The following is a 19000-nucleotide window of genomic DNA, read 5'->3' as shown; positions in this document are numbered from 1 at the left end:
GTAGTTGTAAATGCCCTAAGCTACGTAAAAATAGCAACTTTAGACGAGTGACTTGAGTTAATTGGCTCATTCCCGGTAATTGCTGCGCACGTGTGTCTTTCAGGACTGAGAGCAGGAAACAAGTTAAAGTTAAGCAAAGTAAACTATGCATTTTTTACATTTGTTTAAACATAATCTCTGTCTCTCTTTTCTTTTAGAAAATGAAAACGGTTATTTCTGAGCTGCGCAGTAAATTTTCCGAGAAGTCCTGGAATGATACGTTTCAGCTTGTGAGGAGATGTATGGTAACGTATGAAAGGCCTCATATACATTATATAACTTATGTATCGTATCGGCAATATATTGTTATGGAGTAGTGTTAACCCCTTAACTCCCACCAGAACCGAGCACATTTTCTCCAGTTTGGCTTTACCCCAGTACAAAAGCTTCTGGAAAAAAGCTGTGAAAATAGCAACAAAACTGAGACGAAAACAATGATGGAAATGACAAAAAAATTACAAAAATGTGACCAAAAAAATTACAAAAATGTGACAAAATGTGACCATAAAAATTACAAAAATGTGACAATTTGACAAAAAAATTACAAAAATGTGACAAAATGTGACAAAAAAATTACAAAAATGTGACAAAATGTGACAAAAAAATTACAAAAATGTGATAAAAATTGACGAAAAAATGTGACAAAAAAATTACCAAAATGTGACAAAAAAATTACAAAAATGTGACAAAATTTGACAAAAAAATTACAAAAATGTGATAAACATTGACTAAAAAATGTGACAAAAGAATTACAAAAATGTGACAAAATGTGACCAAAAAATTACAAAAATGTGATTAAAAAATGACAAAAAAGTTACAAAAATGAGTTGAATACCCAACAAAAAAATGATGGAAAAAAAATCTGATGACGTGAGGAAAAAGATCCTCTCGGTTCAGGTGGGAGTTAAGAGGTTAAAGAATCAAGTGAAATCGCTACTTATATGACCCAATATGATAAATAGTACTTGACGATACGCGCATCGTGTCAAAGCTTCTGTATCGTGATACGCAAATATGTTTGTCTAACCATAGTCTTTGTTCAGAACGCATTACACCGTGCTCTCTAACTGCTCCAATGGACTATTCGCCTTACTCCGGGGGTTTGCGTGGACGCCGCCATGAATTGTGCCCGCCAATTTTCTCCTATCGGTTAACATGGGACTGGAGAAGTCCACATAAAATCAGTTACTGCACAAAAACAAAACGGTTTTTCGGCCGCGCTGAGAAACGGTGCAGTGTTGACATGTTGGTGCAAATGAACATTGGGCCATTTTATCTAAACATCAGATTTGAGCGGAGAATATTTTCCCTCGTTCTCCGTTTAAATGAACGAGCTTTGCGCTTGACCAGAAGTGTCTGTACAACGGAAGTGCCAAGACGAGGCAAAAAGTGTCAAAAGTGGGCGGGGCGGAATAAGGTGAATATGCACAGTGACCCCACGTGATTTCCGCCGGGACAGTATCATTGCCGCTCTCCTTCCTGTCCCGTATCTTTTACATAAAAAATGAGCAGGGTCCCACACAAATGAAGCGATAGCTCAAGATTTCGTAAAGGACTGCAAGTAAAACTTAGGATGTGACTAGGGCTGAAGCAACTTAACGATTAATCGACGACTAATCGATTATTCAAATAGTTGACAACTATATTAGCAATCGATTAATCGTTTTCTAGTAAACACAGATTCAAATAGAGCAAAAATGACATGGAAATTGTGTATTTTTTATGAAAAGCTACTTTGTTTTTAAAGTCTGTAGTGTTTTGTACATTGTAAGTTTCATAAATATCTGTCTGTCTCATCCTGTCAGAAGCACAATTAGCACAAAGAGTCTCCTACAAACGTTCACTTTAAGTTTATTCCATCAACATGTCCTCAAGCTGCGCCACTTTAGCTTTATGTGGTAGTAAAAAAAAATTAAAGTTTCATTCACAGCCAAGTGATTAATTGATTAATCGTAAAAATAATCCATCGATTAATTAATTACCAAAATAATCGTTAGTCACAGCCCTAGATCTGACTTGAGCAGGTTTAAAACATGTGAAACGAAACAACTTTACTGAAGGAAACCTCCATGTTTTGTAATGATGTGTGTTTTTGTCTTGAGGCTCGTTCGTTCTCGTTCGTTACGTTATTTTGAACAATTGAGCAACACAACACACCTTTACAACATTTTTAAACGTAAAGGCTGTTACAAATCAAAAAGACAAAAGCAAACTTGCCAGTTCCCTTGAAAAGCCAAATACAAATGCACATGTCCAAAAAGGAGTGAGAAGAAGTTTAACTTATTTAACTTATTTTTTCAAAAACAGATTGATAACATCATCAGTTTCCTGTTCCTACGTAGTTACTCAAAACTAAAAAAAAAATGGCTAAGTAGCGACAGTAACAAGGCACATACATGAGACGAATCACTTGTAATCTGTAAGTTCTGTTGTCTCACATTTCAAAAAAATGTTTTCTTTACATTTATTCTTAAACTGATTCATACTTGAGCACAGTTTTAGATCTGAGCTTAAATCATTCCATAATTTGGCACCAGCAATGGAAACACAAAAACGTATTATCTAACTTTTCAGGCTAACGGCTAACACCCAATAAAAAGTCCGTTACTCAAGCCTGAGCTAGGTCTTCATTTGTTTGGGAAGCTTCTAATTTTGAATGTAAAAGATATGGGACAAGAAGTACAGCACCCATCTTATTGTCCAAGAAGAGATCACGTGGTGCCACCGTGCATGGCTCATAAAGGCTTGTGCACCAATAGGATCCCTTTTCCTTAAAGGTGCATTCTGCAAGTTTTCATGCAAGGAAAAAAAAAAAGTGAATATTTGTGCAGATTTGACCTTGTAGTGACCGAGCGGCTGAGTGGTCAGCATGGCGTCTTTATTTTCCATCACTGTTGTCTCTGCAATGCTCCAGGATCAATTGTTATCAACTTTTTTTTTTCACATAACAAGTTGTATTATATTATGGACACTCTATCACGATACACTTAAATTGCGACACGCATCATATTGAACTCTGTATCGGAATACGTTTGGTGTTGTGCAGTTGTTGTTGGCAATATCCAGCCCAAATATAAATCAGCAAAAAGGTGACAAAAATCCAGCAAAAAAAATGACAAAAATCCAGCAAAAAAAGACAAAAATCCAGCAAAAAAATGACAAAAATCCAGCAAAAAAATGACCAAAATCCTGCAAAAAAAGACAAAAATCCAGCAAAAAAGTGACAAAAATCCAGCAAAAAAATGACAAAAATCCAGCAAAAAAAGACAAAAATCCAGCAAAAAAATGACAAAAATCCAGCAAAAAAATGACAAAAATCCAGCAAAAAAAGACAAAAATCCAGCAAAAAAAGACAAAAATCCAGCAGAAAAAAGACAAAAATCCATCAAAAAAATTACAAAAATCCAGCAGAAAAAAGATAAAAATCCAGCAAAAAATAGTGACAAAAATCCATCAAAAAAGCGACAAAAATCCAAAAATTAGGAAAAAAAATTCTGAAAAAAAATTTGAAAAAAAAAATTTGAAGAAAAAAAAAAAGAAAAAAAAAAAATTATAATCGATTTTTTGCGATTATGCTAATTTTGTAATCGTTTACTGTTGTAATCGAAATCGTAATCGAATTTCGATTAATTGCACAGCCCGATCTGAGATATGTAAAGAAAATGGCCTTTAACAAAAATGTGTGTGTGTTTTTTTTGTTTTTATGACTGTGGGAAAATGAATGGTAAAATAACTTCCAGGTCAGGTTTGGACATGCACTCCTGAGCTACATTAATATCAATCTCTCAAATACTGATTTAACTGTGGCCCTATTAATAGAAATACAGATGAAGGGGCTTGTGTATATAGTAGAGTTATTGTAAGTGTTAAGCCGACTGCGTTGCTGGTGTGGGGTTGTGAATGAATAAGGTCATTTACCCCCAAAACACTCGAGCCTTTGTTTTTACCGTCAGCATTGTTGTGTGCTTTGGCAATTTGGCCTATCACTTCTGGGATCTCCATTTCGCACCCGGCACTACAACGATTTGAGTAACAATCATCCCATGCCCATTGACCTGGATGCCAAATATAGTTTTCATTTGACAGTTTGGAGCAAGCGCCACGATAACGCTCGCTTGAAAGGCTAGTCAGCCAAGTGATGTCAGTGAAAACTATCTCGCTTATTACATTTTTTTGTGATTATTGCTAAAGGAAGTTCAGCGTTCAGTCTTGTCACGCAGAGCAGAGACGGCCGAACTGCTGGGAGTTATTTCAATAAGATTTGTCCTGGGTGGAGCAGCCGTGGAGATAATACTTAGGATTACCAGAAAGTGGTGCTTGGCAGTGGTCAGTCTCTCGAGGCGTGATGATTACTTGGTGGGTTGAAGCAACGTGTGGTCCCAAAAGGGATGAGCAAAGCCAAGACCTAGTCATAAAGTTCCCTCTGACCGTGGGGATGCTTTTCAGGCTCTGTCAAAGTTTTTCATTTAATGCACTTGCACAAAAGCTAACAGGAAATTCCATAGTAGTACTGAAGTAACACTTGATATTATTTTTAACATCTTAGCCCCCACCTTAACCATTTTCTCAATGAGCTTCACAATGTCGTCACCTGAAAGGGTTTGGATTTCACAGACTGTTTCAGGGACAAGGACCTTATGAAACTGGTGGAGAAAATGTCAAGACTAAAGAGAGGCATTTTTGAAGAATTTAAAATATAAAGTGTTTCCAGACTTGGATGTGGTCTAAGCTGTTCTTTGCCCACTCTTGTCTCTCGATAGGACAAATCCAGAGATGAGTCCATACCACGTGAACCACTGCGAAGAACCATGCTACGGCTGCAGGAAGCGTTTAACGGTAATGTATGTCAGTCACTATGGATCAAAATGACAGATTGTCACAGGAATCACAATTCTTTATCATAATATTGCCCGGCCTTGATTTGATTATTGTTTTTGAAATGATATAAAGAAGCTGAACCTTAGCTTTGGTCCACACAGACTTTTAGCGACTTTTCTAATGCTTACGGTTTTGTCTCCGTTCCAGTGTCATCCATAAATACTATGCAAACTCGTCTGGAAACTATCGCCACACAACACGGGTAAGTCGGCAGATGGAACACCAGGAAATGATGAGGGTAGTAAATCTGCTACATTTCTATTTACTTGATCAACTTTTGAAGAAACGGTTCCTGTCTAAGTAATTTTGTGACTGCACTTTGTACTTCTAGTTGAGAAATATTACTTCTGAAGTATTTCTTCTTTCTACTTTGAGTCTGAAGGTGTAGTAAAAGTCCATGCTGACGTGGTCTATTAGATCAGCGGTTCCCAACCTTATTTGTCAAGAGTCCTTCATGTCAAGAGTCCTTCAGTTTAGGGGGGGCCTTGAAATAAACTGTGCAGGCCCATTTGTGCTCCTCTATATTTGTGTAAAATAAAAATAAAAACTAGCCAACTTTTATATATATATAAAGCCTGTACTGCTGCTTAGCAGCTTCAAAGCATAAAATGAGTAATGATTGTGACAAGTCCATTTCAGTTTGTACTCCTCCTCTGGGGCTTCATACACATCCAGCACTCAAGTGAAGCGCTGCAGGTGGCAGTCCCCCTCCCGAAGCTCTAATTGCAGCCAATTATTTAGAAAATGATGATCCGCTAAACTCAGATTTATTGGTATTTAGTTGTGCATTATGTTAAAAAAATAAAGCAAAAACATGATGAAATTCAAACCTACTACTGCAAATTTTCATTAAAAAGAAGTTTTCTTTTAAGATAATATTGACACACTGTTTAGTTTCACCTTCTTTTTAGATCGGAGATATTTCCAAGTACCCCCTGCTAAGTGCTCGCGTTCGTCCTGGGATCCCCGCACCTTTTGCAAAGAATATTTGTCTACATACTTCTTGCTTCTCGACCCACCTCTGACCATGTTTTTTTCTTTTAACTTTTCGTTTCCTATATTTTCCCAGGCTTGGTTTCCATCTGACTGACGGCACGTGTTACCTGACAGCAGACCTCTTCTACCTGGAGGTGGTGCTGTTGCCGTGCGGTACAGTCAAAGTGGTCAATGTGGCTCCACACGGAGGGGCTCCCATGGTCAGTCAGTCATGTTTTTAAAAAACAAAACAAAGCTATTCCCCACATTTCTGCCACCTTAATGAAATGTAATTGTTTGCAGGCCAGCGAGTCCTTTCTGGAGCTGTTGAGGTGAGACTTGGGTTGATTGACGTAATGATATTTGGATCCAAAACACGATTCATTCATATGTTTGTGTTGCCTTTTGAAGATCTAAAGATTTTGTCCGATTTTCTAATAAGCTGGGCGATCTTTACAGCCAGTACAACATCCCTGGAGACAAGTATGTTCCAACCTTCGGAATAATGTGTGTGATGCTTTAATTACAAAGCACACTTTACTGTGTTATCTTTTGCAGTGAAATAAAAGTAAAGTTGTTGGAGGCGGTGCAGGCTCTGGGAAAAGATTTAGAGCAAATGTCCCATGTTTTAAGGTACGTGCAGCGTCTAATTTTGGTTGGATTCATTTTCATTCTCTGTCTTTTCTTCTAGGACCTCAGACGACCCCGCTTCTCAAGCTGACCTCATAAACAATGGCATTGTTGGCTCTGTAACATCTGGGAAAGAGGGTATTTACGAAAGTGGCACTGTCACTTTAAGTCGTCAGTGTGGATGTAGGATGTATAACTTTGTGACATGTTAAGTTTAAACTGTCACTTTCCATTTAAATTCATTTGGACAGGCGGCCCTTTGACTGTCCAGTTCTACGTGTCACCGGACTCCAGTTTAAAGACAATGAGTCCAGGTATGATGTGCACTTTCTATAATGTTGTTTCAACTATGTACGTTACATTTGAAATACACAGGCAACTTGATATTTATTTTTATTTATTTATATCTCTCAAATAGTCAACAAAGGCCAGTTACGCTTTTGTATTAGTTTTGCATGAAAGTTTCTCAAAGTTTGTAGTCCGTGCTGACATCACATCTCGATAACAGCAGTAATATTTATTTTTATTTAACCTTTTATTTAACCAGGAATATTCCGTTGAGATTAAAAACCTCTTTTTCAAGGGAGTCCTGGCCAAGAGGCAGCAAAAGATGCACAGTTACAATTTCGATTACAATTCTCAAAATAAAATGACATATAAATGAAAGTGATCATTATTCTTTTATTTACAGAGGGCTCCCCTTGTCCTGCACAGGAGACACACACCGCCCTGCTGACCGTTGCACTCACGGATGTTCCCCATAGGCTTCAGGTGGCCTCTTCCATCACCCAGCCTCCTCAGCTCGACGAGCAGGGGTAAACCTGTTTGATTTAGCCATGTCATGCTGCCTGTGCACCATATTATCATCACAATATGCATTATATTTTCCAGCTACCCTTTGTTTAAGTCGGTGAATGACGTGTCATGTGACCAGATGCCAGCCTGTTTCCTGCTTAAGTTGCAGCCAGCTGTTGCAATGATGCCATCTTTGTGGAGCCAACTCAGTCAGATTACAGGTAAAAAAGAAAAAGTCTGAAGCATTGTCTCGGCTGGTAAATGATGCTGCTTCCAAAACAGGTAAAGATCCTACTATTAAAGGCTGACAACAAATATTTAAATTATATTTAATTAAAACACCTATACTTAACACTCATATGGGGATTTCTTCCTGCCTTCTGTATGGCAGATGTGTCAATAGCAGATGTTGACCTGCAGTGGGCACCATTGCCCCGTCTTCTCAGTTCAAACCACTGTGGAGGGACTCCAGATGACCAGGATATCATTTCTACTGTGGTGGGTTCTCTGGAACAGTTCTGTGTGAACCTATACCCACACTCATGACTTTTGTGCCCAGTCTGCTGCAGAGGGTGGAATGCACACGTACGTGTTCCCTATCGAGGCCTGGGAGGGGCCTGCCCATCAAGGCACTTTGGTGGATACAGTTTCCTTCACCCATCTGTCCCATGTGCCTGCATTACTGGAGCTGCTGCGTCACCAGTGCCACATTAATTCAGTTCTGAAAAGTGCGCTGACCTCCAAATGTGCAGTTGCAAGTAAGATTTCAGATTTGTGGTCCACAGTTTGCTGATCATTTGAACACACTGCTGGTCTCTGTTAGGCCCGTCTTGTGAGCTGCACTTTGAAGTCCTTCCAGAGACCGACACTAGCTTCACTGTAACCTTCCATCCGCCTGACACAGACTCCCTCGCTGTCTGTGAGCATATTTACGTATATTTAAAGGAATAGGCCACCGTTTTTACATACTGAGATATGCTCTTACCTCACTTTATACGTGTTAATATATCCCCGTCTGGTCTTTGTCCGTGCGCTCTGCCAGGCAAACGGAGCACATACGCAGCCTCTCCCACATGTCATATAGCTCCAAAAAAGCTCACGATAGAAGCTACCAAGCTCTTCCACATGTTCCCTATTTAAATAAAGTTACGTGAAGTGTTTTCATGCAAAGTATATTTACACAGAAATGTAGCATGTCGATTTTATAAGCAAATAAAAAGGGGAACTATATTGTGAGGCGTAATGATACGAGGAGTAAACCGTCCGCGCAGTAACTCCTAAAGGTTATTGACAGAAGTGAGCGGGGGAAGTCTTTAGGAGTTACATTACGCCTCACAATATAGTCCCCCTTTTTATCTGCTTATAAAATCGACATGCTACATTTCTGTGTAAATATACTTTGCATGAAAACACTTCACGTAACTTTATTTAAATAGGGAACACGTGGAAGAGCTTGGTAGCTTCTATCGTGAGCTTTTTTGGAGCTATGTGACATGTGGGAGAGGCTGCGTATGTGCTCCGTGTACCTGGCAGAGCGCACGGACAAAGACCAGACGGGGATATATTAACACGTCTAAAGTGAGGTAAGAGCATATCTCAGTATGTAAAAACGGTGGCCTATTCCTTTAATGATCAGCATGAATGAAGATTTGCCCTCTTAGTTTATGGGAGTGTATCTGTGCTTTGTGTGGACAGTGGTGGTGGACATTCCGGGGTCTCGTCAGGTGACGTGCAGACTGTACGGGGCAGGACTGAATGATTCGACGATGGAAGAATGCCTCTCCAATGTCATGAAGAGGTTTGACCTTTTATACAGTAATAGACTGTTGTATTTTCAGCACAGTAGGGTTGACCAGTTCAAAACACTACAACCTAAACCATTATTATTATTATTATTAGTGTCAAGTTTGAAACACCGTCTAACATTTTGTATAAAATGCTATATTCGCATCAATTTTGCATAATCTTGTTTTCAAATCCACAAATATAGAGCTTTAATATATATATATATATATATTTGTAGGTCCCATTCCCTTCCGGTGACACTACAGACCTTGCACACCAAACTGAGTGCGATCGCTTCTAGCTTGGTTTCCCCAACTCTGCCAGTCGCCACGGAGACGGACAGCGACCACAGCGCTGCATCTCCCTCCCCTGGCTCTCAGATGGATACACACGGCGCCTCCACCACATTCTCCCAGAGTGCACCTGTGCCAGAGGGCCACTGCGCCGCATCCGCTTCAGCCTGCTACGCCGCTGTGTCTGTGTCCCAATCCGAGCTTCTGCCCGAAATAAACCCCGATTCGCCTGACGTCCCCGACCCCTTACCTCCTGTGGATGTGTTTCTGCCCTGGAGGAACAGTAACAGCCAACTGTCAGAGCCCATTTGACCGTCTACAGCTTTAGTATATTTTTAACTATTTGAAACTATTCAATAAATGTAGCCCATTCAAAATTTGAAATGCCGGTTATTTTGCTTTTTCAGGACATTTAACATTTAATAACTTAAAGTAATCTTTAAGCCCTAATGTCTGAGCGTAAAAAGTCTGGATTCATACGTTGCTGGTAAAGAAAGGTAAGATTTAATTATTTTTGTCCCCTTATGGAAATCTGTCATTTTTAACCCATCCTTCAATGACGCTGAGGAAACCTGTCAGGAGCAGTGGGCACCTGCATTGCTTGTGCTAGGTTTGGTCAAGAGTACCTCGCTGAAGTCATAAGATCATTATTGTAGTCAAAGTAATAATTTGGAGACTGAAACAATATCAAAAGTAGTTTAATGTGACTAAAACTATGACTGCAACGTGAATGTCCTGATACTTTTGTCGACAAAAACTAAATACAAATGAAAAGGAGGGTTTTAAAACATCACTATCTCCATTGACAGTGTGAATGAGCTCCATATTACACGTATAAAATTTGAGTCGACAAAAACTTGACTCAAACTTAAGAAAAATGTGACTAAATCTGGACATAATTACATTTTCAGCAAAAGACTTACTGTATGCTGCGTTTCAGCCAACTGGTAACCCGGATTCAGCAGAAATTACGATTTACAACCTCAGAGCGTTCCAGCTGAGCGCTCCAGCTGTACAAACACGTATGTAACAAAACGACTGATGCTACAACTGTTAGCTAACAAGATGCTAATGATATGTAGCATTTCTTTACACCAGATTTAGTTCAAAACATGTTACATATTGCTATACTGAAGGCTGTGGTAGTTTTATCATTAGCTGCACTTCTCCACCGGAGGCCGCCATTACTGTCTTCAGCTCATATCTGAACTTGGATCACTCTGATTGTCTCTGAGTTTATAAGTCGTAATTGCCAGTTCTAGCAGTGTTCCAAGGCATTTTTCCAAGTCGGAGGTCGGAAATTTACCAGTTACCAGTCTCCTGGAACGCAGCACTGGACTAATGTTGCTTTCCAGGAGACTGGTAACTGATACATTTCCAACCTCTGACTATAAAAAATACCTTGGAACGCCACTAGAGCTGGTAATTATGACTTATAAACTCCTGTGGAGAAGTGTACTGATGATAAAGCCGTAACTGAGGCACAGTGATGTGAACTTTACTTTTGATCACAGCCTTCAATATAACGTTATTTAGCATGTGTTGTATAATATGTGGTGTGATGAAGCATTCATATAGCGTTAGCATCATAGAGTAAGCGTGTGTTGTTTTCACACTACTTTATATGACTTAATTCAGTTGGAACGCTCTGAGCTCATAAGTTATAATTTTCAATGCGTTGAAATTAACAGAGTCAAGCAGTCAATGGCTGCCCGCTATTGGTAAACCAAAAATTGTAATGTAGGGTCTGCTGAAATGAGCAGACCCAGTAATCTATTCCTATCTGGACTTTACAGCATGTGGGGCAAACTCTTAGGGAGGAGACAGACTGACTTTTTATGGAGCTTGTTTTGTCGTTGTAAATCTGCATAATCAAATTAGCAAAAATATGGTTCCTTTTTACCGATTAAGTGAACAGTTTGGTATGTTTTCAGATTGGTAATTTGCTACAGTCACCAAAAAAAAAAAGATAAGCACAAAGCAGGACTTAAGCCGCAGTGCATTCCAGTGTGGCAGAGATAGCTCAGCTGTAAAGGTTTTCGAGGTTTGGCATTTGACCTCGCTTCAGACAGCCAAGAGCCCGCTGATTGGTACCATGTGAGCCAATCAAACTCCGCTAAAGTACATAATGCATTCTTGATGGTCTTGTAAGTATAGACCGCACAGCTCCCATAAACAAGTGGCATGTAAAAATATCACTTTGTTAGCAGAAGCGTTTGATTTCACTGTTGTAGAGTCGCGAACGCACAATGCCCTCAGTCAAAGCGAATTAGCCGTGGAAAAAAAATCCCGATTTATGATGTAATTCAGCCTGACTGTAAGCAGGGCTGAGCTCTTGAATACGTCTGTGTTACCAGCGGATTTGGAAAAGTAATATGCCCAACTGTCAACGCCAAACAACTGCTTTTGTCTCCAAGATATCCAGTGACCAGTGTGAGGGGCTATTCTTGGAAACAAAGTGTGGGGCTAAGCATTCAGACTTCAGCCCTTCCACATCGTCTACAACTAATACAACTGCTAATACTACAGCTAATACTAACATAAAACTACTCTATACTTCGACACAAAGTCCAATTAGGTTTATTACAAGTGACGTAACGCAGCTGACCTCCATGGTAACAGGACTGACAGCACCGTACTGGGGTCACTGGGGTCCTTTAAATGTGTACATTTTGTTTACTGTCGAATGAATGTTAGATCCCCATATAAATGAATAGGGAAGTCAGGCGCAATATTCATGGTTTTAGGATAGTTTCTGCCTGTTCTTTACCATTAACATACTGTATAATATGACATTTAGTGGTCATTTGATGTGTATCTGACCCACAAAGTAGAAACTTGACTGAATATAAGCTAGCATTTAGCTCAGAGGACGTATTTGGATGCTCATTTGTATCTGAAGTAAAATCTTAAAAGGTCTGTACATTCATTAATGATTTCTAACTCGGCTTTGATCTAAATGTGGTCAGTGTGTTGACAACAGCTGAAAACATCTGGATCGTTACAAATGTGCGATGTTTGATGGCTATAGAGTTCGGGAGATTCCACAGTTACCATGGAGATCCGCCATCTTTGCAGCTGTTAGCATACATTTCCATTGACTAATATTAGCTAAAAACAGTATAAAAAGTGGAGAAAAAGCCGTGGAACATCTCCGCTAGCTGCTGAGTTACTGCTGGTAAATCCATCTCACTCACTGTGGTGTCCAAATGTTTAAATCAGAACAATAACTCCAGTGTTTTAACTTTTAAAATCTCCATTAGTTTACGATTGCTGCTAATCCCATAATGCTTAGCGATTATGACATCACATTCCCGAACTCACACTCACTGACAGCTAAAAAACTGAGTGGGGTTTAAAGAAAATGGGAGAAGTGCCATATAGAATTTGGTACCTCGAGTATACAATCTCAAAAAGTATAACTACCAAAGTACAATAGTCTCATCTACTTTGTTTCTTTCTCTATTGTCTGTAAATGGACACTAAACTGGTGGCGACACTTTCTGGTAATTGCCATTGTGTGTCCAACCGCACGGAATGCACTCGGTCACACGTCATTTCGGTTTTCCAAAAGCGAGCCATACGCGTTCTTTTAAGAATAAACCCAAGCTGCAATTTCTACTACAAAAGCACTCAACCACTCACTTGTGTGTGTGATATCCAGCTCGCTTTTTTTTTTTTTACTCTTAACCCTTTCAACTCCCAACTCTTGTCTCATCTTTTCCTTGCACATCTCCGGAGCAGGGAGGAACCTGCAGACCGGAGCACACTGCACATTCAGGACAGCAGATGGAAGCCTCGTGCTATTTGAGTTGATCTACTAGAAATCCAAGTCAGAGAAACCATGCATTGACAAAATTTCAGCCATTTATTCTTGAATCTATTTCACCTATTTTGTATATGTTCCTTTAATACATTTCTTCAGCGAGAATCTACAATGTAAAAAGTCTTGAAATAACAGATAAAGCAATATATAAAAAAGCGTTTCTAAACTTTTGACTGGAAATGTATGTAGCTAATATGGGGCAGCAGATGGAAGGGAGAGTTCAGCTTCCTGATGGCCTGGTGGATGAAGCTGCCCTTAGTTTATTTTATTTATTTGACAGGGACATGTACAGGAGCATTAATCAGCATGAAAAGATGCTTTGTACCAGACTTTAGCTCTTGGAGCTAATTTCCATCTGCAGTCCCCGAGACAGACAATTACAAAACACTACAAAAAGCATAAAAAATACAGTTCATAATATTTACAGACAGTATTTACATTTTATATACAATTTTTAAAAAGTAGTACGGCAAACTAAAGGGAAAACGTGTTCCTCTATTGTCTATACCCACCCCTACCCTTCCCAGATGTCAAATTTAGTTGTTGCTGTTTTAGTGCAGTTGGAAGTTTGTTCCATTCAGAGATAGTTTTAAAAGAAAATGCCGATTGTCCTGATGCAGTTTTTCGTTTTGGTACATTGGCCATTGACTGTTGACCTTGTTGTTCTGACCATCTGATCAGATCTGACAAAGTTAACAATTATCATTTGTTATTAGGTTGTTACTCCTCCATCGAAGCAAAAAGACATATATTATTATTACTACAACTTGGCTCTATTCTACTGACGAGGATCCAACTGGTGTTAAATAATTAGTCTCACCCAATATTAGTTTGTTGCTTTTGCACTCGAGTTGTCTGGAGCCTATGTTAAAGCCACACCGTGTTGAATTTTACCCAATAAATAAAATTGAAATACAAGCATTTATTTTATGACAGATATTTTCATCATTGAAAAATACCTCAAACATTTATGAGGCCCACCCCTCCTAAGATATGACTGTAAACTTAACCAGGAGTGGGTACGTCTCCAGCTTGTTTCCATGGAGATGTGACAAAAGGCAGTAGAATTTGAGATTTAAACAGGCTAGTTTCTCATCCAAATCCATTCTTTTATTACACACTGCAGTAATAGCATGTTCTGTGTTGAGCTGGACATTAGGAGCATGTTTTGTTTTGCCGGCAACAGTATAGTCCAAAATGTTACGCAGTGCACCTTTTAAAGTCAACAAGAAATTACCATAGTGAGATTGACTCTTATTTAGCTTGTTCATTTCATGTTTGAGAAGCAAACAGAAAGCACACAAAAGCATGTAAAGGTATTGGCCACACTGAATCTGAATCACAATAGAACTGACCATAATGATCATGACATAGCTTTCCAAACAGCAGATGTCGCAGTTTCCCAAAGCGGGGGTCGTAGATCTGCGGTCCCTGACGTGCCTGCGCTCCGGGTCTGCAGATTCATAACACCGGGTCCACACACCACATCTCCTTGGCTTGTATGCGGTCTCTTTAAATCCAGATTTCGCTGGCAGCCCGTCTCGTCTGGCTCTGGCTCTTCTCCCTCTCTCTCTCTCTGATTGCGCGCACACACACTCCCGATAAACAGCTGCTTGCTATTTCGGCCCCTTCTAAAAAGTTCGCTCCCAACTCCAACCAGGCGGAATTTCAGACTTCCTTCCCCCCCCACCACCTCCCAACTATACGTGGATTATTCTCATTTTTCGGGGGGTTGAAAGTGGACAACGTGGTGCGAGTTTGCGTAATTTCTAACTCTTTTTCGTTTGACGCTGTTCAACATCTGGATTCTGGAGTGGGAGAGTGAACGGGCCGACACAAAAGTCTTTGGGTGTCTCTGCGCGTGCCTCGATGGACGGAGCGCTTTCCGGATTCGGGGGGATTTTTTTTTTAACTGCGTTGGATTAGCGGAGAGACGCGCGTAGATTATGTATTCTATGAAATGGGTGCGAACAATGGAAAACAGTACGGAAGCGAGGGTGAGTATACGCAGACGGCACAGCACATATAGGAGCACGTTTCTGACAAACATAGCCTGTCCGGGTTTTCTTCCAAATGTAGCCTTTTTTTGACGTTGACGCGTCGTTGTATCACAAAGAACGTGATGCTAATGTGCGTAAAAGTTGTTTGGACTGCGCGTAAAAGTTGACCAAGTTGTGGAATGGGAATGCGGGCTGCTTGTGTGACTTGGGCACGTAGCTACGCGTTTTAAGAAGAGGTTGTCAGTCATTTATTGAAGCTGCTTTTGGGCAATGCGCTTTGTCTCAACTGGCTGTAAAGTCCACATACTCCGTGGACCCGTTATAAAGATGTGCCGAGATGTTCTTGCTGCTGACGAGGGACACCTGGCGGCCATATTCAGGGGTCATATATACATACAGTAGAGCAGACTGCAAATAATGGAGACTTTAAAATAAATAGTCCGAATATGTAGTATACTATCTTAGTATATATCTAAAGTTTGGAAACGCTTTTTGTATTTTCTTGATTTTCAACACTATTTCCATTGTGTGATTCTGATTGAAGGCATTAAACCATGGGATGTGTTCATTCATGGTTTAATGACAACAGTGTGTGAAGTTCATGTTAAAAGTGTTCAAAGCCAAAGTGTTTTTTCTAGCTATTTTAACCCCTTAACTCCCACCTGAACCGTGCACATTTTCTCCAGTTTGGCTTTACCTCAATCCAAAAGCTTCTGGAAAAAAGGTGTGAAAATAGCGACAAAACTGAGACGAAAACAATGATGAAAATGTCACAAAAATGTCACAAGAAATTGAGAAAAATGTGACGAAAAAATGACAAATGTGACAAAAAAAAACGACAAAAAAAGACAAATGTGATAAAAATGTTATAAAAGACAGTAAAATTACAAAAATTTGACAAAAAAATGACAAAAAAATGACAAAAATGTGATAAAAAATTGACAAAAAATGGACCAAAAAATGACCAAAAAAATGACAAAGTTACAAAAATGAGTTGAATACCCAACAAAAAAATGATGGGAAAAAAATCTGATAACGTGAGGAAAAAGATCTCTCGGTTCAGTCGAGAGTTAAGAGGTTAAAGAATTTATTTCAATTATTTTGTTCCATATGTCCTCGTTCATAAATTAACGCCTTCAGTGAGAATCTACAATGTAAATAAAAGAAAAAAACATTTTGATTTTTTGTGCAAATTGATGCAAAAAACGTTTACTGGTTTGACCCATCCTCAATGCTGTTGGGGCGACCTGTAGGAGCAGTGGGCAGCCTGGGTAGGTCGGTGCTCGGGGACCCATCTCCAGATGTGAAGCCAGGCTAATGGTCAGAAACACCTGGCTGGAGGATTCACTTATTGTTCATGTTTTTAGTGGTGGGGGAAACTGGAGGACACCTACGCAGACACAGGAGAACATGTAAACTCCATTAGGCCCTGTCTGGGGTAAGAAACAGGGACCCAAGCATGTGATCTGACAAAACGTCAATATGAAGCGAAGATGCTACATGTTCAGCAGTGCTAAAAGGGCTTAAAGGAACAGGCCACTGTTTTTACATACTGAGAGATGTTCTACCTGAGCTTAGACGAGTTGACGCGTACCTGTCTGGTCTTTGTGCGTGCCCGTAGAAGACGCTTCCAACTTCACCCTAGTTTGGAGCTATAGGATTATGCTGGGAGAGGCCAGATGCTAACAACATCTTTGGTCTTTTTGCGTGACTGAGGGCACACTGTTCTTCCATACTGTGATTTGTTTTTACCTGAGACCAGTTGATACGTACCTGTCTGGTCTTTGTGGTCTGGTCTTGGAAGAGCGTGATAGCTTCCAACTTTCATTGTTTTTTTAATAAGAAAATCAGGTGCAGGGCCTTTATTTATAGTATTCATTAAAGTGTTTGATTTGACACCTATATATACAGGAGACTTGAATTACATGTATCAAGTGAGAAGCATCTACTTCCAAATGTGCTTAATAATAATAATAAAAAAAAAAGGTCTAAACCAAGGTCTCAACAAAGTCAAACACACAAGACCCTCCTCACTCACAGAAGTAGCTCTTAGATTGACCTACTGCATGTCTTAAAAAGATCAAAATAGTCCCTGGACAATGTTCCTTCAGAGTAAGTACCTAACGTGTGTGTGGAGTGCTTTGCCTCTGCTTTGTGACACTGTTCTATGCGTTTTTTTCCTTTTAAGACGTGCATCTGTAGGTCACAAGACTAAAGCGGCCGTTGTAAATGGATGTTCATGGTTGTCCGTCAGTAGCTGCTGCAATTAGTTCTGGAAGATGAACAAAAGGGGCTTCTTCACTCACTTTGTAATGCAATAGCAGTTGTGGGCCTATTGACGATATCTATTTCAGTTCTTGGAGGATTTTTTTGGCTTTGCTCTAATTGCCTTCAAAATTGTGACTTCCTATCAACGTTTGGCTTTGTGTCCAAGTGGGAACGGTTGGCAGCGAGGAGGTTGCCACAGATTTGTTTGCTGTACCTTGGTGTGATATTTGTAATCCGTCTTTCTACTCCTTTGCTGCATAGTGTTCCTCAGGGATCAGTTCTGGGGCCAATTTTGTTGTGCATCAGCCCTCTTGGAAAAATCATTTGCCAGTTTAAAAATGTGTCTTATCTCTATGCTGATGATATTCAATTGTACGTTTCGTTTAAGGAGTCAGAGATGCATCTGAGTTCATGGATTGGACTTTGACGTGTAGCGTCCTGGCTCTGTGAAAACGGCCTTCAGCTGAATTCTAAAAAGACTGAGACTTTGATGGTTGCGCCAGAGCAGAACATTTGTTTGTGAAGTTTGTGATTCACCTCCTCGGTTCAGTAGAGCCCCAGACATGTTGGCGTTTGGTTTGACCAATCTTTGTCTCTTGACAGTCATTCTAGACATTTGGTCAAAAACTGTCTTTACCACTTGTGAAGCATCGCCAAGTTAAGGCCAATTTTACCCAACTCTGATCTTGAACTGGTGATTCCTGCTTTTATCTCCTCTTGTTTAGATTATGGTGATTTACTTTAACTCTGCTTTGAATCGTCTACAAATTGTTCAAAAATGCTGAAGCGAGGCTTTTAACAGGATCTGATGATGTTCAGACAGGGATTTTGGGATATGTATGGTTACGGTTACTACATGTGGCACTAGTCTTGGAGTTTGTTTCAATAGATGCTTTCCCTTTGATTCATTTGTTTGCCTTTCTTTCTTTTACAATATAAACTAGCCCTGGACGAAATGCTGAACATTTAGGAAGGCTTCTCATGATTTATGAGCCCTTCAAAGAAATACTTCAAATTCTATGAATCTCCACAGTCCCCCGGCCATCTGGACCAATGGATTATTATCAATTCAACTGAATCAAGATATAATAAATGTATTAGATAGAACATATGAGAAAAGGCATAAAAACAAAATGTGGAGGAATCAATCTGGTCAAACACGTGATAAGTCTTTCATCATGTCTCTTCGAAATTGGAAAAAACGCATCATTTGAGTCTGGAAGCCGTCTAAAATTCCATGCATTGAAATTTAGCTAAAACAGGAAAGTCTATGTCTTGAGTCTCATACCCAAATATTGATAAAAATCTTTCAGAGTAGCATTAAATCTTGTGGAATGTCTCACTCGACCTCCATCTAATCTGCAGCTTTACTTATTCAAAAGATGCCCAGAAATGTTTGGATATCTAACATTCCCGTGTGGTTTCTATCTAAGTCAATAACTGCAGAGAGAAAGTATTCACGTTAAATTGGGTGAGCCAGGTTTGAAAGGGCCGGTGACATGAGGAGGCAG

At 39.7% G+C, this 19000-nt stretch overlaps 2 protein-coding genes across 2 annotated transcripts in view; both read left to right on the top strand.

Moving 5' to 3' along the window:
• The first annotated feature begins 201 nt into the window (after positions 1–201).
• On the top strand, positions 202–9842 carry med1l (mediator complex subunit 1-like). The gene is made up of 16 exons (XM_079576629.1): positions 202–284; positions 4800–4875; positions 5065–5119; positions 5987–6113; positions 6196–6224; positions 6304–6375; positions 6451–6525; positions 6584–6660; positions 6774–6836; positions 7214–7337; positions 7414–7538; positions 7709–7815; positions 7877–8075; positions 8141–8236; positions 9013–9115; positions 9341–9842. The coding sequence occupies exons 1-16, from the start codon at positions 282–284 to the stop codon at positions 9705–9707; spliced, it is 1698 nt and encodes a 565-aa protein (XP_079432755.1). The 5' UTR covers positions 202–281; the 3' UTR covers positions 9708–9842.
• Positions 9843–14813: 4971 nt separating this feature from the next.
• LOC306977564 (F-box/LRR-repeat protein 7-like) overlaps positions 14814–19000 on the top strand; it is a 44008-nt gene continuing 39821 nt past the window's right edge. The window contains exon 1 of the mRNA XM_079575951.1: positions 14814–15218. Within this exon, the coding sequence (XP_079432077.1) occupies positions 15182–15218 (37 nt within the window). The 5' untranslated portion in view covers positions 14814–15181. The remainder of the gene's footprint in view (positions 15219–19000) is intronic.

This window comes from Gobius niger (assembly GCF_951799975.1).
Source record: "Gobius niger genome assembly, chromosome: 18".
NCBI classification, from domain to species: domain Eukaryota; kingdom Metazoa; phylum Chordata; class Actinopteri; order Gobiiformes; family Gobiidae; genus Gobius; species Gobius niger.
Note: the sequence above shows the minus strand (reverse complement) of the source record. Positions and strands in the feature narration are given on the sequence as shown.